This window comes from Astyanax mexicanus, unplaced genomic scaffold, assembly GCF_023375975.1.
Source record: "Astyanax mexicanus isolate ESR-SI-001 unplaced genomic scaffold, AstMex3_surface scaffold_37, whole genome shotgun sequence".
NCBI lineage: Eukaryota > Metazoa > Chordata > Actinopteri > Characiformes > Acestrorhamphidae > Astyanax > Astyanax mexicanus.
In genome coordinates, this window is record NW_026040047.1 from 271,293 (window position 1) to 298,965 (window position 27,673).

Sequence of the window (27,673 nt, forward strand, 5' to 3'; positions counted from 1 at the left end):
TAACGCAGTTTATTTCAACGCCGTTACTCCCATCACTGGCAAAGAGTCCATTCGTTTTAGAGCATCTAATACTTTTTATAGTAGGTGTAATACAGCTGATTTTTACAGAGCCCGGGAGGGGCTGTGGATAAAAAAATAATTAAATTGAGTGAACGATTTCTTTAATTTGATTGAACGATTTGCAATTTATGCTCAGGATTTCTGTAATTCGTTCTCACGATTTCTGTAATTCGAGTAAACGATTTCTGTAATTCGAGCGATCGTTTTTTAATGCACACTAAGACAAGAAGCTCGGAGGGAAAGGAGCATGTTCCTCTCTTGATTTGTTTCAGGGGTGCAGTGATGATCAGTTATCTACAATTATAACCTGCTGATAATAATGCAGTAGAGTTAAAGTTAGATAGTACAGTGTGCAGATTGTGCCGTGGTGATGGAGTCTCCACAGCGCGTGGGGGAGAGCCGACCGTGGCGTGGGAACCATGTGCCGTGTGGGTAGAGCGTGTGCAGTCCTTCACGGAGCTTATTTACCAATTATATAGACAAATACACTCAATTCCAGTCATAAATAAAGGAAACAAACATTTTACTGATGCAGGATGACTGTTGGTGTGTCCCAAATCAGGGTCTGAATCCTTCGAAGGACGTGGTCTACAAAGGTGTGTCCTTTGAAGGATGGGTAGGCTGCAGCGGCTTTACTGAAATGGGACAGTCTACCCTACAGAGTTTCCTGTTTGAGATTCTTGCCGCAACAACCAAAGTCAAACCTGAGAAATGAGCCAGAGATTTTGATTCTATTTTTTGCTTCAGACCACAAAATACCAAATTAATTAAGTCCAGGTTAATTAACTGTGCAAATACTTAAATGTTTTAAGTGTGAACGGGTGGAACTGAACATAAACAAATAAAAGGGCGATTAAAATGAAGTTGGAAAAATGAGAATACATTAGAATAAAGTTTTATTTAGTTTATATATATATATATATATATATATATATATATATATATATATATATATATATATATATATATATATATATATATAAAGTATTATGTAGTTTATAGATATATAATACTATACAGCCATATGAAAAAGTGTGGGCACCCCTATTAATCTTAATCATTTTTAGTTCTAAATATTTGGGTGTTTGCAACAGCCATTTCAGTTTGATATATCTAATAACTGATGGACACAGTAATATTTCAGGATTGAAAATATCATTTTATTGATTTGAATACTACTAACTACTTTTTGCTGACTTACTGAAGCACAAAATTGGTTTGGTAACCTCATTGAGCTTTGAACTTCATAGCCAATCATGAGAAAAGGTTTAACCTGTCAGAAAAGGTTTAACCTCTCAGAGATTTAACCTGTCAGTTTCCACTGTGAGGAACATAGTAAGGAAATGGAAGACCACAGGGACAGTTCTTGTTAAGCCCAGAAGTGGCAGGCCAAGAAAAATATCAGAAAGGCAGAGAAGAAGAATGGTTAGAACAGTCAAGGACAATCCACAGACCACCTCCAAAGAGCTGCAGCATCATCTTGCTGCAGATGGTGTCACTGTGCATCGGTCAACAATACAGTGCATTTTGCACAAGGAGAAGCCATTTCTGCAAGCACGCCACAAACAGAGTCGCCTGAGGTATATATATATATATATATATATATATATATATATATATATATATATATATATATATATTATATAGTTCATGTGAATAAATATATAAGTATTTATATATCTATAAACATATAACAACATAAACATGATAATACATATAAAAACTAAATAATAGTTTTATATATATATATATATATATATATATATATATATATATATATATATATATATATATGTGTGTGTGTGCTGACTGTGAATGGACAGTAGTTGCCGGCAGGAAGTGACGAAGTAGGAAGTGTAGGATGGATGAACTTGAGCACAGGTATGGTAAGGATGGGGGACCCAAGCGTAAAAAACCTAAAGGAAATACTTTCCATAGGATACCTATGGAGAATATGGATACATCTGTGAGGCAGGGATCGTACAAGGTATTTATCAGTTTGGTGAATGATGGAGAATCTTTTGCGGGTTGGAGTCCTATCCAATTGAAGAGACAGGTGCATAACGAATTCGGTGAAGTAGTACGTGCTGGTAATACAAGGGCTGGTGCACTTCTGGTAGAGTGTGTAGATAAATAGCAACAATTGAGAGCGTTAAAATTAACTAAGTTTGGCGGGGAGAACAACCCCCATAGATAGAGTATGGAACTTGATAAAAAAAAAAATAAAGGCATTCAAAGGAGTAATGACTATCCTTTGATCAAGGATGGAGAGGAAGTGGCAGTTACCAGTCTAGACAAGGCAGAAGTCATTGCTAGAACTTTAGCCAAAATGCATAGATAATCTGAGGCAGGAGGAGAAGGAAGGTTGGGAGGATACAATTTTACGACATGCTGGTGTGAATATCAGTGATGATCAAGAGGGAGGACGGATGGATGCTTTGTTTACCTTAACAGAACTGAACAAGGTGCTAAGAAAGGTGAAGAAGTCTACTCCAGGGATGGACACAATATGCTATGACATGTTAAATAAGTTGAGCGACAAGGGAAAAGAAAAGCTCTTGCTTCTTTTCAATAGAATATGGGTGGATTGTTTAGGAGGGTGATAAGCATAATGGATCCAGTTGTATGATTGGAAGATGTTATTAGGAAAGCACAAATAAACAAGGAGGCAGTGGTTGTAGTGTTCTTTGACATTGAGAAAACATACAATATGCTTTGGACAAGAGGCCTGCTTATAAAGTTGCAGCAATTGGGGCTGAGGGGCAGGATGCTCCGATGGGTGGAAGCATTCCTGACTAAAAAGGTGACTGAGAGTCAGCATAAATGGGGAAGTAAGCTCCAGCTATGTGGCAGATAATGGCACTCCTCAGGGGAGCATAATTACCCCCCTATTTTTGTGACATCATGGTTGATCAGACATTCAAAAATGTGCAGGGACCTGATCTTTCAGGAAGTGAGCTGAAAAGAGTTAAGGTTTTTAAATACTTGGGGGTTTGGTTTGATAAGAAGTTGTCTTGGGCCTTCCATACCCAGAAAATGGTGGACAAATGTAAAAAGATTCTAAATGTGATGAGATGTCTGTGTGGGGTAGAATGGGGGGGCTTCAAGGGGAGCACTGAGAGTGATTTATACTGTCCTAATGAGGTCAGTATTTGACTATGGATGCATAGTCTATGGGTCAGCTTCTAAGTCAATGCTGCACAAGCTGGACGCATTGCAAAACCAAGCCTTGAGAATACGCTGTGGAGCAGTCATAGCCTCTGACTGTAGTTCGGCCCTTGAAAGAATTAAACTCTCAAACTCGTAGAATCGTAGAAACACACACACACGCAGCCCCTCCTCCCTGCACTCTGCTGCACACACAAGAACTCAGTGGTTTACTTACAGCTTTTTGGGGGTCGTCCCAACAGCAACAAGAACCATAATAACAATAATAAACCAAACAAATTAGTCCAACACATAGTCTCTCAAATGCCCGGGCACCCTCCGAGCTCTTCCCACAGTCCTTAACGGTAAGGGAAACGCTTGTCCCTGGCTCACAGTCACATTTTCCTCCGGTGCAATGAGCACCATCTTTTTGGGCTGGTACAGTGCCAGCCGGTCCCGATGGACCACCACAGTTTTCCGCCCATTCTGCACCCGATACACTACCTCGGACAGCTTGTCCATTATCTTGCACGGACCTTCCCAGTCCGCCTTTAGCTTCGGACAGCGTCCTTTTTTTCGCCATGTGTTAAAGAGCCACACCTCCGCTCCCGGTGTCAGCGGTTCACCCTGGCACCACGTGTCATAAGCACGCTTTTGTCATCCAGAAGCCTCTCCTTGTTGTCGCCAGATCGGTCGGCGTGCGGAGTTCCCGAGCCAACATCATCTGCGCGGGGGTGAATCCCGTGGACTCCTGAACCGTTGTCCGACACAACCACAGGACCAGGGGCAAATGGCAGTCCCAGTCTCGCTGATGTTCCCTCTCTTCCAGGCGCGTGCAGTATCGACACTCCGCTTCGCAGCACGGGCGGCGCGAAAGTGCGTCAGCGTTGCCATGCGCCTTTCCAGCTCGGTGGTGGATCTCGAACTGGTATTCCTGGAGCGCCGTGATCCACCGCGCGATCTGGCCCTCTAGCTCTTTAAAGTTCATGAGCCAGGTCAACACGGCATGATCTGTTCGTAGCAGAAACGGGGTAGCATAGAGATAATGCTGAAAATGTCTCAGTCCTGCCACCACAGGAAGCAATTCGCGCCGCGTGACACAGTAGTTGCGTTCAGGCTTGCTGAGTGCACGGCTGTAGTAGGCGATCACTCTCTCCTTGCCCCCTGAACTTGTGACAACACCGCTCCAACGCCCCAATTACTCGCGTCGATGTCCACCACGAACTGGTCCCCAGCCTGAGGGAGCGCCAACACCGGGGCCTGGCACAGCGTGCCGCGGAGGAGCTGGAATGCTTGATCCGCACGCTTTGTCCACTCAAACGACACACCTTTCGCCGTCAGCTGGTGAAGGGGCGCGGCAATGTCTGCGAAGCCCTGGACAAACCTCCGGTAGTATGAGGCTGTTTCTCTGCACTGGCCACTGCGTGCACCTTGTCTGGATCCGTGCCCACTCCGTCGCTGCTGATCACGTGACCAAGGAATTGGACCTCGCGTTGCAGGAGCCGGCATTTCTTGAGATGCAGACGTAGATTGGCAGCCTTAATCGCCGCCATCACCTGCTCCAAGCAGGCCAACGCATTCTCAAAGGTGGGCGCATGCGCGAGCACATCATCAAGGGATATGATGCTGCGCTCCTTAGGAATGCCCGCCAGCACCCGCTCCATCAACAGCTCGAATGTGGCCGGTGCGTTCCGTAATCCGAAGGGCATAGATCGGAACTGCCATAGGCCAGCCCCCAGCGTGAACACAGTCTTTTCTCTCTCGCGCGTCGGGCATCAACTCCACCTGCCAATAGCCACTGCGCAGATCCAACGAGCTGAACCAAGACGAGCCAGCCACGTTCAGACGACGGTAATCCACACAGAAGCGCCAATCATCGTCCTTTTTCCACACTGTTCGAAGGCTCAATCACCCCCGCCTTTTCCATCTCTTTCAGCTTGTTCTCGGCCGCCTGACGCTTGGCTATGGGAAAACGGTGTGGGCGGAGTCGGATGGGCGGAGCTGTCCCCGTATCAATCTGGTGCTGTACCAAGTCAGTGTGCGTGCAGTCCTCTTCGCGTGCAGCAAATACATCCATATTCGCCTCTAGTAAAGTCCACAACTGCCGGCTTTCATCCTCACTCAAGCCCTCACTGCTACGCAGCCACAACTCTCGCACAGCCTCTCTCGTGATGTCAGCGGCAAGTTCAGTGAAATGCAGGGCAAGGGGAACCCCTTCCAAGTTCAAAAGTCTGGTATTCCCTTGCTCCCCGCCGGATGTGCCTGCAGCCACAACCAGGCCCTCAGACTCGCCCATTGATGCACTCTGGTCCTGCAACGCCACACACAACACCGCTTTGACATCGTTTCCCGCTGGTTCGGCTGCGCGGCACACACTCGCCCTATGTCCTTTCCGTCGACACTGCCAGCAGCACAGATTGTCCAGCGTAGTTTTCGGTGGAGTCCTCGCCGTGTCGACTCTGCATGCTACGGCCTCCTACTCCTGAAGCTACGCTTCATAGGGTTCCCAAGCCGCCTCTCCATCGTAACGCGGCAGCTTAATGTGCATCGTAGAAACACACACAAACGCAGCCCCTCCTCCCTGCACTCTGCTGCACACACAAGAACTCAGTGGTTTTCTTACAGCTTTTTGGCGGTCGCCACAATATGTTGTTATAATTTGACAGGCAGTTAACTCATTTCCCATTTACCACACAGAGGAAGTAGTTTACTTGTTTAATGTAGCAAGTTGAGAAAAGGTAAAACTGAAACAAGACAAACACAAAATGTGCTACAATTAGAGGATATCTAAATTACAAATGACTAGAATGAGTTTTGTATTACATTTCTTACTTCTCTATGGTATATCACTAACATCAAAGTCTACAGAGATTAAAGATGCAAACTAACACCTAGCATACAAAATACTACATTGTACCAGGTAAAAAACATGTCAGAAACATTAACATACCAACGATGCTTGAAAAGAGCTTGAGCAGATGGTAGATGGAACAGGATTATTCGGCAGGTACAACCATGCTTGCTTCACTGTACTCACTAACAGGCTACTAGTGATGATGTCATTAAAACTAGACAAACTAAAATAAATTACCAAAAAAGTCCACTAGGGGGCAGCAAAGCGCATTAAATCAAATCGCCACTGTAGGCAGCACACTCCCCGCCTGGCATCTCTGGATGCCACAATTTGCCGTTCTTACGTAGCCACATTTAGTCATTAGAAGTAGAGGCCGACCGATCGATCGGCCAGCCGATTTAATCGGCCGATTTTTGTTATTTTTTTATCAATCGGCATCGGCCGATTTTCTTATTTGGCCGCGCCTATTTTAATCCGGCACATCTGCGGGCAGCTACTTGGAACGCAGTGCAAGGTTTCAAGAGTGAGCAAGACTTTCAATGGGTAAGGCATCCATTTTTACAATCCAGTGTCCCAAAGTCTATATTTTCTCTCATGATTAGTAATCTGTGATGTTGCTTCATTTACTGAAAAAGAATAGAATTTCAACTGCATCGGTGTTGTAGCATTTCTCTCCAAACGAAACTGTGCTTAGCGTTGATGGCAGGAGTGCATTTGGAATGCGCCCTGACTATGCAAGGCAAGCCCTATCTATAAGCTCTAGTATAAAATAACTGACGTCTCTTCTTCAGAAACGAAAATCTAAGTAAATAAAATCAAATTAACACTTGATATTTTCAGTATTTAAATTATTTTTAGACGAAATGAAAAAGGGCAGGACTAAAACTGTTTAAGGATATTCGCAGCATCAGCTGCGCTGAAATAATAATTACTGGTTAGTCAGGATTATTAGAGGACTGTACTTCTCCTTATATATAAACAGTGTTGGGCACGTTACTTTGAAAAAGTAATTAGTTATAGTTACTCGTTACTTCTCCAAAAAAGTAACTGAGTTACTAACGGAGTTACTCCACTATAAAAGTAATTAGTTACCAGTAAAAGTAACTATTGCGTTACTTTTTATTATTCGCCCCTCAAAAAAAGGAAATCAATTATGCATTTACTATTATTATTAGAAAAATAACAAAAAATAACAAACGAAAATAAACCCAAAATGTTGACAAAAATATAATCTAACGAATTTCAAAAAAATAAAACGAAATTCTCCACACAACCAAAGAAAATTACTAAAACTTGTAATACTGAAAAAAGCGGAAAAACGCGTCTGGGGATGAAATTTAACAAACCAAGCCACACTCAAAAGAAATATGTATATATAAAACAAAATAATGGACAAAAACAACAATTTAATGCCCGTTAAAATGGTATTAATATAACAGCTTCACCAAAAGAGAATAGAGCTTAGATCGTGCCCAAAAAATCCGACCCAGCCGGAGCCCGTGCACATTCTGCCCAAGCCCGAACCATAAACTGTCATTATGAGCCTGACCCGATCCGCCCCATAAACTGTCTGTTTTCGGGCTGATTGAATGAGCGAAATATAATCAGAATTATGTTAATTAACACTGTAACATAGAAGCATAGAACTATTATTTAATTTAAATGATTTTTAAGAACAGCTACACACAATGCTGCAAGTCAAACGCGGAGGCGTTCACGTGCGCCCAGAGCTACGTGATTACAGTTTTCATTTTTATTATAGTTTAATTTTATTTTGTTTTTATTTTTTCTGTTCATTTTAGGGTGGGCTTGCTAGCGCGAGCGCTTTACACAAGAACTAACGGACCACGAGTGCCGCGCGCTCGGCACAACAACTCCCGCTGTACAACTCCGCTGTACAACAGCGCTTATAAATAAATTAAACACAAAAATGAGGGTATTCTATCAGTAATTTCAGTTCGTTTTAGTTAGTTTTATAAACACAAAATACAGTTCGAGATAGTTATGTTTTTTCCTTTTAACTACCGTTTTTATTAGATTCAGTTAACACAAATGTTTTTCACTTTCAATTTTCGCTATTTCCTTCGCTTTAGTGAACAATAATAATTGGTTACTTAGCAACATTGTGATTATCACACCAGAGCTTTATATAAAATAAAAATAGGAGCCTGATTTCGGGTCGGTCCTCGGGTCAGGTCGGGTTCGGGCAGAGAATCTAAGCTCTAAAAGAGAAAGCAGCAGCACCACAAAAACCGGAGCAGCTAAAAAGAGCTTAAAGGTCACCTTCCGTCGTTTTTTCTTTCATTTTAAAATGTCTAGTTGTGGTCTCTAGTATGAATGAATGACATGTGAGCCGTTTTTGTAAAAAAAAAGTGCTCAGGTGTCTCTGTATAGCTCTTTTTTAATGGACTGTTTTAGGGGTGTGTCCAAAATGACCGGATTCCAGCTTTGCTCATGAATATTCATACATGCAAACAGAATGCAAATATCTCTCCTCTGATTGGCTAGGAGCACTGCGACGCCCCTCCACCGCTCACTGCCTCCCACCTCCTAACTGATGAGCGGTGATGTTGCGTCGCTTCAGCTCCGCCTCTGGGAGTTTCTCGAGCCAAGGTGGGCTGGTCTGTGAGTTTCTGCCTACGTAGGCAGAAAGATAATTCAAAATTCACCCGTTTTTCGGAGGGGGGGAGGGGGGATTTCTTTGCTTAGCTCCTGCAGACAATGGGGGCTGCAAAACAGTTTAATGTGCAGGTGTACACATTCAACTCGGAGAGACCTACTGTATTCCACAAAAAACAAGAAAAATCGGATTTTCGCGGAAGGTGACCTTTAACGTCCTTAATTCGGAACTTGGGTTGTCCACGGCAATCACTGAATTGATTAGAGCACGCAAATCGTCACAATTGTGCCTCACTTCACCACGCCAAACCACAGGCACAGCGGCCAGAAGCTCAAGTTCACCGGACAGAGGAGGGGTTAAGCAGGGCAAAGCGAAATAAAAAAAAAAAAGTTCATAGAGCTGCTAAAGTAACGTGCAGTAACGGGGTGTCGGAAATGGTAACGGCGTTATAGTTACAGTCATAGTAATTAGTTAGATTACTCGTTACTGAAAAAAAGTAACGGCGTTAGTAACGCCGTTAGTTTTAACGCCGTTACTCCCAACACTGTATATAAATAAGCTTTATTGTAAACGAATTAATAAAACAAATAGTTTCTAAAATAATGGAGTTAAAATAAAACATCTCTTTTTCCTTCACTACAAACAGACATTAAATCATGCCGCCTCCTGCTGTTCTGCTGTAAAACTCACCCGTTTAAAGCGGTTTGCGCTGTTAGATATTAAATGAAACGATGAGCAGAATTTTCTGTTTTGTCGGGTTCTACTTTAGAACCCCCTCCAGACTTTTCTGATAAAAGCTCATTTTATCCTGAACCTATAAAGTCCGCGCTCTTCAGCTTTCTCAACTCATTTTCCGCTCACGCACCGAACCTCCAGTACAGCTGATGAGACGCGTTTCTCTGGCTAAGGAGCTCATTTGAAGAAGAAAAAAAAACAGATAAAGCTATATTTAAATTACAGCACCTGTCTGTTTTTGCATTATTTATAATTTTATTCTTAATTTAAACGTCACCCATTTTTGTAAAATAATAGCTGCAGCCCTAATGTGAACATTTTATAACATTGTCCTCCCATGTCCATTCGTTTTCAACTGCATGGAGTTGAAGAAGAAATGAGCTTTGCCGTTTTGGAGTAACTATCTAAAGTTGTCACATTATGGAAGTCTTCTTGCACTCTGTTAAACAGATTAAAATGAATAATTAATAGACTAACAGACTGCAACAAGTCATACATTTGTTAATTAGTAGGCCCCTACAGTAAATTTTATATAATAGCCAACATAATATTGAATATAATAAACATGAATATATAGTGTATATAGAACATATGTTATATAATGAATAAAATAAAATGTTATGGATAATACAATCTAAATAAAATTAATATTTTTTTTATTAACATATAGTGATATAGTAACATTAAAGTCACTATAAAATGCTAACCTTATTTTCAATAAATTGTGTGAAGTTTACAACTGTTGTTCCTCCTCTTACTAGTATGATTTTAAGCATGCCAAATAAATATAATACGATAGCATATCGGCCCTAAAAATCGGCAGGTCACATCGGCCATCGGCTGACTCTGACCACTAATGATCGGTATCGGCATCGGCCTTAGAAAAACCCATATCGGTCGGTCTCTAATTAGAAGACAGAAGCTGTACAATCTCAGTAACTGGTCTGAAGAGTAACTTGACATGTCCATCCTCGACAACTTTCACTTCCACTTTACGGATTTTTCCATCCTTGCTTGGAAACACTTGGGTGACTCGTCCCATTGGCCATTCATTGCGCTTTGCTTGATTGTCCCGTATAAGTACAATAGCACCTGGCATGATGTCTGGTTTGTCAGAAAGCCATTTTCTTCGCACTTGAAGAGTAGACAGATATTGTTTTCTCCATCTGTCCCAAAATGTACTGGCCAGGCTCTGAACCTGCTTCCACTGACGTCTATAAAGGTGTTCACAGTCAAACTCCCCAGGTGGGATTGGGCAAGATCCAACCTTTTGAGTCAGTAATGTAGCAGGTGTAAGAATCTGTGGGTCTTCAGGGTCATTTGAGACAGGAACCAGAGGTCTTGAATTTACGATAGCCATTACCTCTGCCATTAGCGTAGTAAGCACCTCGTGAGTGAGTCTGGAGGAATCCAGTTGTAGGAACATTGAATCCAGGATTTGCCGCGCAACTCCGATCATCCTCTCCCATACTCCACCCATGTGTGATGCATGGGGAGGATTGAAGATCCAAGAGCAGCCCTGCTCGGAAAGAAAGCACTCTGCCTCTTGGCTTCTGAGATTAGATGGAATGTCCAACTCATGACATGCTCCGACAAAGTTTGTTCCTCGGTCAGATCTTATTGTCTTGAGTGGTCCGCACACTGCAATGAATCTCCTCAAAGCATTTATAAAGCTCGAAGAATCCATGGACTCTATGACTTCTATATGGATTGCTCGTATACTCAAACACGTGAATAGAACCGCCCACCTTTTGCTGTTAGCAAGGCCACCACGTGTACGGCGCGAAGAGATGGTCCATGGCCCAAATACATCTAGGCCAACGTGGGTGAAGGGAGGATCCGTGCTGAGTCTATCTGCAGGTAAGTCGCTCATTTTTTGCACTTCACATTTGCTGCGGAGCTTTCGGCAGATGACACAGTTGTAGATAAGGCTGCCTACACACCTTTTGGCTCCTAGGATCCAAAATCCTGCTGATCGAATGGCACCTTCAGTGATGTGACGCCCTTGGTGGAATGATTTTTCATGAAAATGTCGGGCAAGAAGTGTTGCAACGTGGTGCCGACTGGGTATAATGATTGGTCTTTTCTCATCAAATCCAACATCTGATTCACCAATACGACCCCCTACTCTTATCAGGCCGTCTTTGTCAATGAAAGGATTCAATGATTGAAGCGAACTGCCTTTAGGCAGGCTTCTCTTGTCATTGATGCATTGAAGTTCTGCTGCAAAGGCTTCTTCTTGCACACTTTGAATGATGACAATTGTTGCTCTTGTGTGAATGTCTGCTGAGCTTGATGTGTGACAGATATGCCAGCCTTTGCAAGCCTGCTGATCTGTAGTCTTCTTGAATTGACAAGCAATGTGGATTAAACATGCAATAGCCCGTTTCAAAGTTCTCCAACATGAAAATCGCTCAAAGCGGAGCGCTCCAAGTGGCTTGCTCCTAACCATGGTTTTGAGTGTTCCTATTTCAGGACGAACCTCCACATCTAAGTCAGGCTCAACCAGCTCACAACTTTCTGTATGATATTCATACTGCTCAGGGTGTGTTAGAAACGCAGGTCCGGTAAGCCATGTAGTTTCTTTCAGTTGTGCTGCAGTGACTGATCTTGTGGCACAGTCGGCTGGGTTAAGCTCAGTAGGCACGTAATGCCATTGGTCAGGAATAGAGCATCTTCTTATACGCTGGACTCTGTTGCTGACAAACACATGGAATCTTCTCTTTTCATTGAAGATGTATCCCAGGACTATTCTACTGTCCGTGAAGAAACTGACTGTGTCTATCTTTGAGTCAAGCTCAGCTGTGATGAACTCAGCTATGTCTGTAGCGAGCACAGCTGCACAGAGCTCTAGACGCGGGATCGTGAGTTGCGGATGTGGCGCCAACTTTGCCTTTCCTAAGACGAAACCTGTGTGGTAGGCTCCAGATGAGTCTGACACCTTCAGGTAGGCAACAACAGCTACTGCCTGAACAGAAGCATCCGCAAATACACAGAGTTCCTTATGCTGTGCTTCCGAACAAGAAACTGGTGTGTATGGTCTCTGGACATGAACATTTTGAAGCTCTTGAAGAGAGTCTCTCCACGTGTCCCACGCTTGTTTCCTTTCAGGTGGTAAAGGTGCATCCCAGTCTTCAGCATGTGATGCCAGATCTCGAAGGAGAATTTTTCCCTGTATGAGGACTGGTGCAGCAAATCCCAAGGGATCATACAGGCTGTTGATTGTCGAAAGGATTCCGCGACGTGTGAAAGGTTTCTTTTCACTGGATACCTGAAACGTGAATGTATCATTCTTAAGATTCCAGCTGACACCAAGACTTCGTTGTACAGGTAGAGAGTCGACACTGAAATCAAGATTCTTTAAATCACTGGCATGATCCTCAACAGGAAAGGCTTCCATGACTTCTCTGTTTGGAGACACTATCTTGTGTAGACGAAGGTTTGAGCATGCCAGCATTTCTTGAGTCCTTTTCAAAAGATCCACAGCAACCCTTGCAGTAGGTACAGATTTGACCGCATCATCAACATAGAAGTCTCTTTCCACAAACTTCTTTGCATCAGTTCCAAATTCGCTTTCTTCCTCTTGAGCAGCATGTCTAAGGCCATAAATGGCCACAGCAGGGGAAGGACTGTTTCCAAATACGTGCACTCTCATCCGACACTCAACAATTTGGTTATTGGGGTTGTTGTCCTGGAACCAAAAAAAAACGCAGGAAGTTCCTGTCTTCAGGTCTGACTATAAAGCAGTGGAACATCTGCTGAATGTCCGCCATAAATGCAACTGCATCCTTCCTAAACCTAATGAGTACTGCAAGAAGACTATTGTTGAGGTCTGGGCCCTTGAGCAGAACATCGTTCAGAGACACTCCATCCCAGCGAGCACTTGAGTCGAACACCACCCGAATTTGGCTTGGTTTTCTTGGATGATATACGCCAAAAATCGGGAGGTACCAGTACTCTTCGTCTTTTGTGAGTGGTGGGGCCAATTCAGCATGTCCACACTCAAACACTTTGCCCATGAATGTGAAGAACTGGTCCTTCATCTGTGGCTTTGACTTGAAGGATCGCTGTAGGGATGTAAAGCGATTCCAGACTTGAGCCCTGTTGTTTGGAAGACGTAGCCTTTGAGGTTTAAAGGGCAAAGGAGCCACCCAACTGTTGTCAGTATCTCTGTAGAAACCCTTTTGCATGAGGTCCAGAAACATCCTATGTTCCTCAGAAGGAGCTATCCTTTCATCATCTTTTGTTCTTTTGAATGTAACATGACCCAGAGAATTTTCTACTTCTGACTGCAGTTGTGAATGAATGTTACTAGATGCCATGTCATCATACTTCTCCTTTATGAGATAATGGTTTGGACATGGTTTAAAGACAGTCCTACGACCATTCTCCAGAGTGTGTGTGAATAGTGTGCTGATGGTTTCCGATTTCTTGACACCGCCCAGATAGATGTTGCCCACGATGACCCATCCCAAATCCAATTTTTGAGCAAAGGGCGCGTCATGTGGTCCGTTGATCTGCTCATGTACTTTGTGAATTCTTATGATGTCCCTTCCAAGCAACATCAGAACAACACCAAAAATATCAAAAAAGCTTGACTTTACCAAAGAACGATTACTTTGATCATCAATAATTGTATACAGCTTGATTGCCTTTTCTTTCTGGCCAGTAGGGAAGACCTTTACTAAACAAATCTTGGAACAAGATCTTTCACTTGAGTCTTCACCACAGACCTCAGTGCATGTTGCTGTCACTGAGTCAGAACTCCCAGTGTCTTCCTCCCCGCCATGCACAGTCACAGGTGATGAGGACTTTGTGGGCTGCAGGACAGGTCCAGGATGAAGCGCAGCAATATGCCTCTCACTATTGCATTCAGTGCATTTAACAATTTTGTCACAGTCTCTTGCAAGATGTGAAATGGAACCACAGCAACGATAGCAGATGCCGTTCTGCTTGAGAAAAGTTCTTCTGTCCTCTAGAGTTTTTTCTCTGAATCCACGACATTTGTGTAGTGGATTAGGTCTGTTGTGTATGGGACATATCTTGGATGGGTCCACAATCTTGGTACGTACTGCATGCGCAGGTGGGATAGGATCTGCAGCAACATCCATCTTGTGGACTGAAATAGGTGCCCTGGACTTGCCATCTCTGGAAAAGCGTCTCTCTACTCTTGTAGTATCAGCAATAAGAGGAGCTAAACTGAAACTCGGATCATTTTGCATCTTCGCTTGCTGACAGACAAAGGTCATAAAGAATGAAAACGGTGGGAAAGGTGTGTTGTGCTCATCCTTGTATTTAGAGCCTTGAGCCATCCATTTTTCTTGGAGAGCAAATGGCAGCTTTTGTACTATGCCACTTATACCTCTAGCTGTGTCCAAGTAAGCAAGTCCTGGAAAGGCACCTTCCTCCTTTGCTGCTTGAAGTTCCATCAGCAGATCACCAAGTTCTCTGAGCCTCTGATGGTCTTTATTAGAGATTCTATCAAAGCTGTCAATCCTCTTCCACAGCGATTCCTCAATGACTTCTGGAGCTCCGTAACACTGATTTAGTCTCTCCCATGCCACCTGGAGACCTTTCTTAGGGTTGTTGACATGTACAGCCCTTATCCGTTTCACCTGCTCTGCAGACTGACGACCAAGCCACTTAACCAAAAGGTCAAGTTCTTCCTTTTCGGTCACACTTAGCTCCCCAACAGTATTCACAAATGATGCTCGCCAAGCTCTATAATTTTCGGGTCTGTCGTCAAACTGTAAAAGCCCAGTGGTAACAATTTCTCGTCTAGCCATGAACTTCATGATGTTGATCATACTTTGGTCCTGAAGTTGCTGTCCCTGTTGCAAGTGAGCTTGATAATTCCTGTCTGGAGGTCGGATAGGTGGATATTGATGAACACTGCATGCTTCATGTTGATCCTGCAAACCACTGTATTGCTCGTCTTTTATTCCACTACCTCTTCCATGAAGAGAAGGGCATGCTTGTTCATATGTCTCCTGCCGTCCCACTGATGGAGTCAGTCCTATTGTTGGCCTTATATCGGAAGGTTCTCTCTTGGTGATGCTGGATGCTGGAGGATCTTGAATGAGCATTTTGTCTGTTTGAGGCTCATGTGTGTGAGAAACATTTAAATCTGACTCCATTTTGATGCTTGAATTTGACAGAGAATACTTTTGTACATATTCTCCAGTGCGCTGCATGGGGTTTTGAGGCTCTAACTCCAACTGACTGTCAAGTTTTTGACTGAGATCATCATCCATCCTTAGAGCTGCTTCTAATGCTTCAGCTTTTGCTGTTGCCGCACTTTTCTTTAAACTCAAGGCATCTAAGGAGGCTTCCAAGTGTGCTTTCTGTACTTTCATATCTATTTCCTTTTCAGAAAATGCCATCAGAGCTTTAGCTGCCTCAGCTTCAGCACGGGCCATAGCAGCGACTCTGCTTGTAGTGGACCCTTGTGTGTGCCTTGATGAATGCGAGACTCGGGACCTTGTATGTAAGGAGCGACTGGACGTAGTACCCTCTCCTTCCATGATAAGGTAGTTATAGTACTGAAGTTATATAATCGAGGCTAAAGCAGTGCCGAGACGATGTGCCAAAATCTTTGTTCCAATTTCCTGAGGATCAGCTCTACGAGAAGCCGTTGTTTTACTGTTCTGTCCTCCTTATACTCCGTGTATAATTTGACAGACAGTTAACTCATTTCCCATTTACCACACAGAGGAAGTAGTTTACTTGTTTAATGTAGCAAGTTGAGAAAAGGTAAAACTGAAACAAGACAAACACAAAATGTGCTACAATTAGAGGATATCTAAATTACAAATGAATAGAATGAGTTTTGTATTACATTTCTTACTTCTCTATGGTATATCACTAACATCAAAGTCTACAGAGATTAAAGATGCAAACTAACACCTAGCATACAAAATACTACATTGTACCAGGTAAAAAACATGTCAGAAACATTAACATACCAACGATGCTTGAAAAGAGCTTGAGCAGATGGTAGATGGAACAGGATTATTCCGCAGGTACAACCATGCTTGCTTCACTGTACTCACTAACAGGCTACTAGTGATGATGTCATTAAAACTAGACAAACTAAAATAAATTACCAAAAAAGTCCACTAGGGGGCAGCAAAGCGCATTAAATCAAATCGCCACTGTAGGCAGCACACTTATTCCTGAGTCTCGCCCCTCAAACATTGATGCAATGTGGAACTGTTTATTAATTTCTTATTTTTAACAATAATATAACGTAAAGGAATATAATTTTATAAATATACAGCTATAAGACTTGGGTCCAAATGTACACTGCAAAAGGAAATAAAGATAATACAAAATGAATGCAATGTGTGACAGTTGTCTATGAACGGCTCATATAAGAACTGTTTAAATATGTAACACTATATAAAATCAAAATAGCTGGTCTTAAATACAATTAATACATTGTTTTAAGATGTTTAGTGAATGGGCATTTCATAAAATAATTTGGATCAATTTGATAATTTATTCCAACATGTTTCCTAAAATTATTCTGTTTCTATATCTGATTAAATGGTCTGAATATCTGCATATTGTCAAATTTACAGTTACCTGCCCAGAAACATGCCACAAGCTTCAAATAAAAATATAATATTTATAAACTTGTTCAAGCTATATTTTCTGAATTTCTATATCTATATCTATATTTTTTTGCTACAAAGATTAAAATATAGATGAAATCTATCATTAAAGTAGTAATGATGTAACCATAATTTTAGAAGCGGTGCATTTACTTGAAGGCTGGCTGAATGTTTTGAGAAATTAATAAACAGTTCCACATTGTATTATAATTTTGTTTTGATCTGGTGTTAATAACACACAGTCATCCTGCATCATTGAGTGTATTTAAACGTGCGCGCGCTCTACCCACGCGGCAGGCGTCTCGCGGATAGGGAACCGACGCCACGGTCGGCTTTCCCCCACGCGCTGTGGAGACTCCATCACCACGGCACAATCTGCACACTGTACTATCTAACTTTAACTCTACTGCATTATTATCAGCAGGTTATAATTGTAGATAACTGATTATCATCACTGCATCCCTGAAACAAATCAAGAGAGGAACATGCTCCTTTCCCTCCGAGCTTCTTGTCTTAGTGTGCATTAAAAAACGATCGCTCGAATTACAGAAATCGTTTACTCGAATTACAGAAATCGTGAGCTCGAATTGCAAATCATTCAAGGAGATTTTATTGTTATTCGCATCACATGTGCTACATGAGGTGGAACAAAATTGTGATCCCACCTCCCAGCCTCCGTCCCCCAGCCTCGCGCAGCGGCGGCTCTCGGCAGCGCCGTGGCGGGAGGTGCGGCGGCTCTCAGCAGCGCCGTGGCGGGAGGTGCGGCGGCTCTCAGCAGCGCCGTGGCGGGAGGTGCGGCGGCTCTCGGCAGCACCGCGACAGGCGGAGCGGCGGCTCGGGGCACCGGGGCTGGCTGAGCGGCTGCTCGGGGCACCGGGGCTGGCTGAGCGGCTGCTCGGGGCACCGGGACAGGTGGAGCGGCTGCTCGGGGCACCGGGACAGGTGGAGCGGCTGCTCTCGGCACCGGGACAGGTGGAGCGGCTGCTCTCGGCACCGGGACCGGTGGAGCGGCGGCTCGTGGCACCGGGGCTGGCTGAGCGGCTGCTCCCGACAGCGCCGGGGCTTGCGGAGCGGCGGCTCTCGGTAGCGCCGGGGCTTGTGGAGCGGCGGCTGCTCCTGATAGTGCCGGGGCTTGCGGAGCGGCGGCTCTCGGTAGCGCCGGGGCTTGTGGAGCGGCGGCTCTCGGTAGCGCCGGGGCTTGTGGAGCGGCGGCTCTCGGTAGCGCCGGGGCTTGTGGAGCGGCGGCTTGTGGAGTGGCGGCTCTCGGTAGCGCCGGGGCTTGTGGAGCGGCGGCTCTCGGTAGCGCCGGGGCTTGTGGAGCGGCGGCTTGTGGAGCGGCGGCTCTCGGTAGTGCCGGGGCTTGTGGAGCGGCGGCTCTCGGTAGCGCTGGGGCTTGTGGAGCGGCGGCTCTCGGTAGCGCCGGGGCTGGATCGGCCTCGCTCTTGTCAGGGCCGTTCTCCCCCCTCCACGACTCCGACTCGGCCGCCGAAGAGTTTCGCGGGAGAGGCGGGGCGGAGTCGGACTTTAGCCCGGGCAGAGAGGCGCAGAACTCGTCCTCCTCCTCTGGGAAGACGCAGCAGCAGAAGTCCGGGCCGGTGTGAGTGCAGTCCGCCTCGCGGTGTCTGGGCTCCGGACACCACTCGCACCAGCCGAGCTCGGGGCGAGGCGTCCACGGCTGCTGCAGTCGCCTCTCGCTGGCGTCCTCCCACCGCTGATGGAGCCACTCTGGCAGGAGAGAGGAGAAGGGGAAATCCCGAGCGTCACCGCTGCAGAGTAAGGAGGCGAAGGGGAATTCCCCGGCGTCACACCAGAGCGGCGGTGAGTAGCCGGGGCCGGGCCTCCCCTTTTTCCTCCCGCGAGGCATTTTATTTATTTATTTTTTTTTTTAGAAAAAAAAACAAAACGAAACTCAGGTGTGGCTTCGGGCGGCCAAACAAAGGCACGATCCGAGCCCAATACCACCCCGTGTCGTGCTCTGCTCCGCAGCCTCCTTCCAACCGGGTCACTGGACCCCGCCCCGCCCCGGTCTGCATTCTCCACCACTGTGGTAGGCCCCTGGGGTTAGGGGCGTGACCACTGTGACCCGGAAGGAGGAAGCTCACGGAGAACACAGACACGGGGAGTAAATGAAACTCAAAGCATACCTTTATTCGGCTTTTAACTGCCCTCCACCACACCCAAAATAACTTAAACAAACATAGCCCAGCCCAATGGGGCTCTAGAGTCCGTAGAATTACTTAGTTTTTACTTTAAAGGCTAAATATGAGTCCGCACAGCCTCAGCTCCTCAGTGAGAGTTCCCCAAATGATGGCGGAGGCTGGGTATATATGCCTGTCTCAACTGGCGGCTCAATCAGCCCTCATCCGGGCCAGCTGAGACAGGCATGGCCCGCCTCCTCACGCCACAATACATATGACAAAAATGATCAGTTATCACCTAATATTTAAAATAATATAAAAGATTTGGTTAATATTATTCTTTTTTATTATTATTACTATTATTATTATTATGTAATGGCATGTCTATTCTGTTGTACATTAACATTTTCTCCACTCTTTTTTTGTTCATTATAGCTCACAATAAGTCCTGTACTTCTAAATTAATAAACAGTTTGAAAATGAAACAGTGATTAGCTGATCAGGTACAGGGAAAGTTGAACATTACATATATATATTTTTTTCTTTAACCTTGACTCCTAATCTAACTAATTAAGCTAACTCACTAACACAGCTGCAGTTTATTAATCACAGTGGGTTTAAACTGTGTGTACGTGTATTTTTATCCAGCTATCAGAAACATATCATCACAGTTGACGTGGTTAGCCTACTGTTACCTTTCTGTTAGTAAAATCTCCGTATATCCAGATCTGTTTTAAATCAGCTGAAGCTGCTGCGTCCCGATCCCGCTGCTAAATCTCACAGCGAGGGGGAGGGGCTTCCCCCCACCAGCATACCGCACGCCGCAAAACCAGCAAGCTGATTGGCTGTTTCTACTGAGAGGCGGGACTTAATACCTGAACCGGCTCTGTGATTGGTCTGGTCTGTCTCCTCATTAATAGTACAGCTGATCTGAGCAAAACGATTTAATTTTTGGGGGGGACAAATCCACCTGTTTCTAATATTGGGTGGGACATGTCCCACCCATCCCCCCCGGTTCCTACGCCAATGGTGGAAACCGTTAGATGCCCTTCCCCGGCCATAGCAGCTGACTCCGACTCGGAGATGGACGTGCAGTTAGCGCAAGATCATGATTACTGCGTTACTCCAACCACATCAGCAGTGACAGATGCTTTATAAGACGAGAACGAGGCTCTAAGGAGAAGAGTACAAGAACTTGAACACGTCTTGAAACCTTACAGCTGCAGTCCCGTTTTTGGCTTCATCGTCTTGCAGGATCAGACGAAGACATTCGTTTTTACACAAGGTTGGTCCATGTTTTTTTTATTTTTTTTATTAAAATTGGGGTGTCAGTTCTATTTATATATGTATCCAGCTTAATAAGAATGTATGTGTGGATATATTGTCCTGTTTTGTTCATTATTCACAGTAATGTTGTTAGAAAGGCCATTGGCTGCGCTGAAGATTCTGAGCTCGTGCTTACGTCCTCACATGTCACGGGAAGTTCAGTGTTCACGTGTCTTCAGTGAGGGGCAGTTCAGTCAGTGAGAGCTGCTCCCAGGCAGAGTGCTACGGATGTTTGGCTCCACGTTTCTCCGTGAAGAGTCATTTAATTTACCTTTTAAAGTCATTTTCTGTTCCTTGTGTGCGTCATTAAAGATTTACCACACCCACACCCACACACGTATTTGCGATCATCTGTAAAGCCAAATTTGACCCTTGTGTATTACTGTGCTGTCTTCAAGTTCATTAAACTGCCTTAAACTTCATTCTCGACTCTTCTGCCTTCTTACCGACGCACCAGGAAGACACCATACCATCTACCAACACCTATACAGTCCACCCACCTAACCACCTGATATATAAATCCCTTTATCAAATGTACAGTACAGTTAACAGTGATTATCATTTTATTTTTAGATTTGCATCATACAAGCATCTCCAGGCCTTTTGGCACCTGGTGTATGGAGGACCAAAACTGCCAAAATTAAAAATAAATACATAAATAAATACATAAATCAATACATAAATCAATAATAACCAGTAAATCACTCAATAAAAGTAATATGGTGGATAAAAACTGTAAAAAAAAATAATTAATGTAAAAATATACATATACTTAAAAAGAAATGTCTTAATAAATTGTTATTTATGGATTTCTTTATTAACGTTGTTTAATTTTTCTTTTGATTGATTTATTTATTTATTTACATGACTTTATTTCTGCATTCATTTATTTCCCGATTGATTTATTTCTGTGTTCATTTATTTCCCGATTTATTTATTTCTGTTTTTCCTTATATTTCCATATAATATAATGAAGGGGCGTGTTTTTCACATACCGGCTTGGCAATCGAGCCCAGAGAAAGAGGAGCTGATGTGAGTAAGTTAGAAGAGTCCAGGAGCTGAAATGTCGGGGCGAAGGTCGGTATCGGATCTGCTTAGAGAGGCAGCTGCTCGCCTTGATGAAATGGATCAGAGTATGTACTACTCTCTAAGTGATCTTGATTAAATAATCTTTATAAATCTTATTCACTAAACGGCCACGTTCAGACCAAGTTCTTGAGCGCTAGGCAAATACATGTAAAAGATAACCTGAATTAGCGTTATGCTAGCACAGGGGTACTCGAACTCCGGCCTGGATCCAAACCTAAATGAGGTGGACTAAGCATATACTTTACGTGATCGCAGTCCAGTTATGGAGAGAAAAATACTTAGATATGCAGTACAAACAGTGTTGGGAAGTAACGGATTACATGTAACGGCGTTACGTAATCAGATTACAAATTATAAGTAACTGTAATCCATTACAGTTACTGCTTCAATAAATGGTAATCAGATTACAGTTACTCTGCTAAAATTAAAGGATTACATTGCGGTGCTTTCCTATCTTTGCTCTTCCAACACTGACAAAACGCAAATAACATTTTGCGGCGAAATCGCTCTGATATGAAAGGGAACTGTCTGCCCCTCCTCCCATCTCGCTGCACACACACACACACACACACACAGGGAGGAGGGGCAGACAGCGGCTCCGCACACACAACGAGACGAAATTAACTGACATTTTGGTCAACGAATAAAAACAAGACGAAAATGTTTGGCAGGGACGAAATCCAATCAGAACTGATTTAGTTCTGTGAAAGGTAGGGACCAGTTAGGAAGAGATCCAATCACTGCTACTTTAGCGAAGGTGGAGAGGCGGGATAAGCGGGGTACTTATCCAATCAGTACCCGCCTCTCCTGCAGTAGCGCCGCACGCTCAGTTACAAACCCGGGAATTAACCTGTCGTTACGGAGCTCGACTGGAAGTTAACTCGACAGAGTTCAGCAGGGAGAGAGAGAGAGAGAGAGAGGAGAGGCGATATATTTCTCTTTTGACGTCGCGAAAAACAAGATAACGTGTAAACCGCGTGCAGCGACTCCATCTCCGGTAAAAACACCACTAATCTTTCAGCTTCTGCAGAGCAGAGTCACACAGATCTCCATGCAGAGATCCGCGTTTTAATACTGATGTTATTTCATGAGCTGATGTGTTTAACTCAGCAGTGCACTAAAACACAGAACTGGTACAGAACTCACTCATTAAGATCAGATCATCTGTTTAGTCTCACAGTGGGAAAGATATAGCTAGTGTTAAAGCAGGAACAGGTCAGAAAGGAACTCAATAATATAACCAAAATAAAACAATAAAATAAGTGAATCTATGAACCCAAAAGTCTGTGTAAAGTTCCTTACAGCACTTTCTCATAAGTTTCTCACTTTAACTCATGAAGTCTCTCAGTACATCCTGAGAGCATCTCTACAGGACAGTGTGTGAAGGTGTGTTCTGATCTCATTTATAGACTGTAGCTCCAGTAGGTGTGCTGGTTACTGCTGGAGATAAAACTAGATCATTTAAAAGCTGTTTTTGCATCTACAGCTCTGTTTAAACTATAATTTAACTATTCAGTTGTTTTATGACCTGATTTCTAGAGCAAATTTTAAATGTAACATATGTATAGTCACACACCTACAATAATAATAATAATAATATACATTAAATCATATATAAATATATTTCACATTCAAACATTAACAATATTACTCAATTGGTTATTAAACGTTTCATTTCGTATAAGTGTAGAGTTAATAATTCAAGGGAACTGATGAAAAAGCATTTACATTTACACCCTTTACATTTTAGTCGACTAAATTTACTGTAATTTTAGTCGACTATATTCTTATGACATTAAGTCGACTAAAACTAAGTTGACTAAATTACTAAATTGTGACTAAAACTAAATACTATTTTCGTCACAAGACTATGACTAAGACTAAATCACAATTTGTTGTCAAAATTAACACTGGTGGCAAACCTGCAAATAGATAGCTTACAGTTGTTGTTACATTGTTTGGTTTTAAATTGTTTTATTATCAATTTATAGAAGTGTTTCATAAAATTGTTTGATGAAATGGTTTCATAAGTATTTTTATAGAGTGATTGAAAAGGCTGTTTTATTTGTTTATCTATTTGTTGACTGGACAGAAAAATAAAATAATAATATGCAATATGTGTTTGCTACATTCATTCAGGCTTAAAAAAACGACAATATTTTAAGTAATCCAAAGTAATCAGATTACGTTACTCACTTGAAGTAATGTAACTGATTACGTTACAAATTACATTTTGAGTGATGTAATCAGTAATCTGTAAGGGATTACATTTTAAAAGTAACCTTCCCAACACTGAGTACAAAGAAACGTTTTCCCAACAGTAGGCTAAATTCAGCTTCAGAACTACTACGGTTTTATTTGAGGCTATTAACTTCTAACATTGCCAGGCATTGTACATGACCAAACAAGCCTCTGCACGTGTGTGTGTTATAAGCTTCATAAAGCTGAATATATAGCTACATATGTTATTCATTGCATTGTATACTGTACCTTACTATTTTAGGTTAAATACGTTGACAATTTTTCTCACGCTGTATAGCTAATGCCACGTCTGGTCGAGCACCTGGCACTACTGGGACTGTAGCTAACACGGAACGGGGGACTGTAGGCTTACATCCTGTGGATGGTAAGTTTACATGCACAGAAGAACCAATTATATAAGACATAATTAACAATGGAATTAAAAATGTAAATAATGTGTTGCAACGTAAAGTTTACTCAAATTAAAAGTTAGAATAATTAGGTTATAAAGACGTATTGAATCTGTGAACATCTTTTATTACTCATTGTCAATGAAGCACAAATACAGATTGTCCATGAAAGGGAAACATAATCTTGAAATAGACACAATCCCTATCTGATAAATTGACACTTTAACTGTAGAATTCTGAATAAGTAATTTCTAACTGTAGCACATCTTGCCAAAGAATTTTTATTCTCTTTTGTTTTTCTAGCTGAAGTTTCAAGACTCTTTGCCCCCTATAATCAAGTGAGATCCAGGAGGCAGTTTAGACGTGGCCAAAACAGCCAAGTCAACACTTACACTCATACATTCTGCTGTCTTGGACGGAAAGACACAAATGTACCTAATAGGGTAAGGAAAGAACATCTGCAAAGGTGTGGGCTGGGTGAGAGGCGTTTGATTTTCAGAGGTATGAAACTTGTCACCTTTATAATATGTTACTATTACACAATATAAGTGGAAACTGTTTGAATGAGTTGAATTTTATGCTGGTCTATGCTGCTGGCTTTGCTGGTCCCCCAGAATGGCCATGCTGATTGACTAATATACCAGCTTCCAAAACACAACATACAGTGCTGTGAAAAAGTATTTGCATAGACAGTCTTGTAGAATACCCTTTTGATGTGTTAATTCAATAACTCCCACAATACCAATACCAATACCAATAACTCCCCCTTACCAATGATGCAACTATACCAGACTGTCAACACTGTTAACCAAATATGCTGTGTTCGAGTATTATTTTCTGTGTGTATTTGAATTTGAAGTTGCAATCTGAGGCCAAATTTCTTCCACCATCAAAAAAGATTCATCTGTCACTAAAATGCCAAGCTGGTCACAAAAGTATAATTCTACTTCAACCTAAAGAACCATATGACAAAACATGTAATCATGCAATATATACTTTGAATTACATTTTGGTAATCTGGGTGATTTATTAGGTAAGGGAAAATTTGACCTTCAGTAAATTAAATCATCATCATTTATTTAATGTTGTGTTTTCAGTTTTTTGGCTAATATTTTACAGCACTGTATGAAAAAAGACATTTTAGTTATACATATATCTGCCAGTATATGCTTGGGAATTTCTATGTAAGTTTAGTCATTATTCTGTTAGTGAACTTGATGTCAGTAATGTTGAGTTTCAAAAAACAATGCAGATAAACCATGAAAACCTTTTCAGGTCTATCTGCTATAAGCAGCTATTATTTGGGGGGGGGGGGGGGGGTGTTATTTTGAGCACTGCAGTGATACTGGCAAGGTGTTGGTGTGTGTTGTGTTGTTAGCACAGTCTGAAATTATAGATCTACAAAGTTCTCCTATATTATATTACCTACTTTATTACTGTAAGTATTCTCTTAGTCATCTAAATCATTGACTTCAGGTCCCAACCAGTTCCATGGCCATATGGGTATAAAGTCAAGCACCTGGGCATGCAGACTGCGTCTATTAATATTAATGAAAGAATGAGTCGATGCTCTCAGGAGCTCAGTGAACTCAAGCACTGTGGTACCGTGATAGGATTATATCTGTGCAAGAATTCCAGTCATGAAATTTCCTTACTACTAACTATTTCACAGCCAACTGTTAGTGATATTATAACACAGTGGAAGAGACTGCAACGACAGCAGCTCACACTGTCAGTGTAAAATATCAGAGCAGGGTCAGCGGATGCTACATGGCCTTCAGATTAGCTTAAGAACAGTGCAGAGAAAGCCTAATGGAATGGCTTTTAACAATTGCAAGGCAGGCTAGTGATTACTTTTGGCAATATAGTGTATATTGTGTATATTACCATTAGTTACCTTCTTTGTGAGACTTTTAAAGCATGTTTCTATTTCACAGGCAACCAGGAAAACTCGCAAGAGTTTGTGGAATCCCTTTTTACTAGTTTTCCAAAATTGAGAGATGCAGGTGGATTTGAATTGTTGAGAATTTCAGGAACCACAGAACGTGCAGTTGTGCCCTGCCCCAATGATGGATACACTGTGAGCTATCAGAAGGATCCTTGCACAATGATTAATAACGCCACTCTTTTTATTCGTCCAATGCGAAGGAATTTGTTAGTATTTGTTTATTCCAGTAGTTTGGTGTGCGGTTCTGAAAATGAATGTTATTTCTAAAGAAGTAATCAGCCAGTTATTTTCACATTATGTAAAGATGCAGGTTACCCTGATTTCATGTCTACGTACATTGTGGAGGGGAATTTCCTTTTTCGCAGATAAGACAACACAGTGAAACCTATTCAAGGTACTTTTTGATTATTAAATAATAATTTCATCTACAATAATGTTACTGACATGAAAAAAGGTCAAACAACTTTTGTGGTTATGTAGTTAACAGTTTACTTAAGAAGCAGGCTTGCAGAAGGCTTTAATATGATTTTCTCAAAGAGAGTTTGAGAAGCTCTGCTATAGGGTTTTGTGGTATATTGTCCTTTGTTGTCTGGGTCCCATGATAATAGAGATTTTGAACTACAGCTATAAATAGATAACGCATGGTAGTTCATTTTTTGTAAAACAACATTTAATGCACGAAAAATAATTGAACTCTTTTCTAAAGTGAATCACAGGGTGAAAGGGAGAAAGAGAATGAAAGGGAGCATGAAAGTGCAGCTGTCTTTGCTTGTTGTAAACTTAATGTACTATCTTTTTTCAACTATGAATCTAATAACACGTGTATTTATCTTATATATTTCTTATATATTCAAAACATGTACTGGTCAAACTCAATTCAAGTAATTATATTTCATGGTAAAGCTTATAGTACAATGTACAAGACACTATGCTTAATAATAAAATATATTAAAAGTTATTTTGTGTGCACATTTATACAAATAATTTTCTGGGGAAATAAATGGCACAGATTTGGCAGAATATGCCAAAATTGTATTTCTATGGTGCGTTAAATGTCAGATGCCCATTATGACAAATGTACCAATAAGACTCCTCCCTGGTGACTTACAGATGATTTAGATTTGTAATCCTACTGGCTGATGTTATTTCACTTATGTCTGAATTAACAGCAAGCTCATCTGGCACTTCACTGTCAAGACCAGTAGATGTTATTGATGGTAAGCACATGTATTGTTTTCCTTCAGATGTTAACAGTTGAAAGTCTATGTTTAATGTCAAACCAGGACATTATCCATTTAAATACTCTAATAACATATCAACATGACTTTATGCATTTTTGTTAAGCTTGGATTACAGAACCTGATCCAGCCAAGGCCACTCAACTGTTCACCAAGTCAATACTTGAGGCCAGTCAAGACAAAGACCACCTGAACTTCACCTTAAGCTTGAGAGATTCCTTGGTGGAAAGGAACAGGGCCATCATTTTTTT

At 42.3% G+C, this 27,673-nt stretch overlaps 2 protein-coding genes across 2 annotated transcripts in view; one reads left to right on the forward strand and one right to left on the reverse strand.

Annotated features, from left to right (window-relative positions):
* Positions 1-3,729, reverse strand: part of LOC111196411 (vitellogenin-2-like) — a 29,183-nt gene extending 25,454 nt beyond the window's left edge. The window contains exon 1 of the mRNA XM_049473361.1: positions 3,601-3,729. Within this exon, the coding sequence (XP_049329318.1) occupies positions 3,601-3,729 (129 nt within the window). The remainder of the gene's footprint in view (positions 1-3,600) is intronic.
* The window catches only part of LOC111193656 (uncharacterized), a 138,561-nt gene that overhangs the window by 50,103 nt on the left and 60,785 nt on the right, over positions 1-27,673 (forward strand). The gene's annotated exons all lie outside the window — the stretch shown is intronic.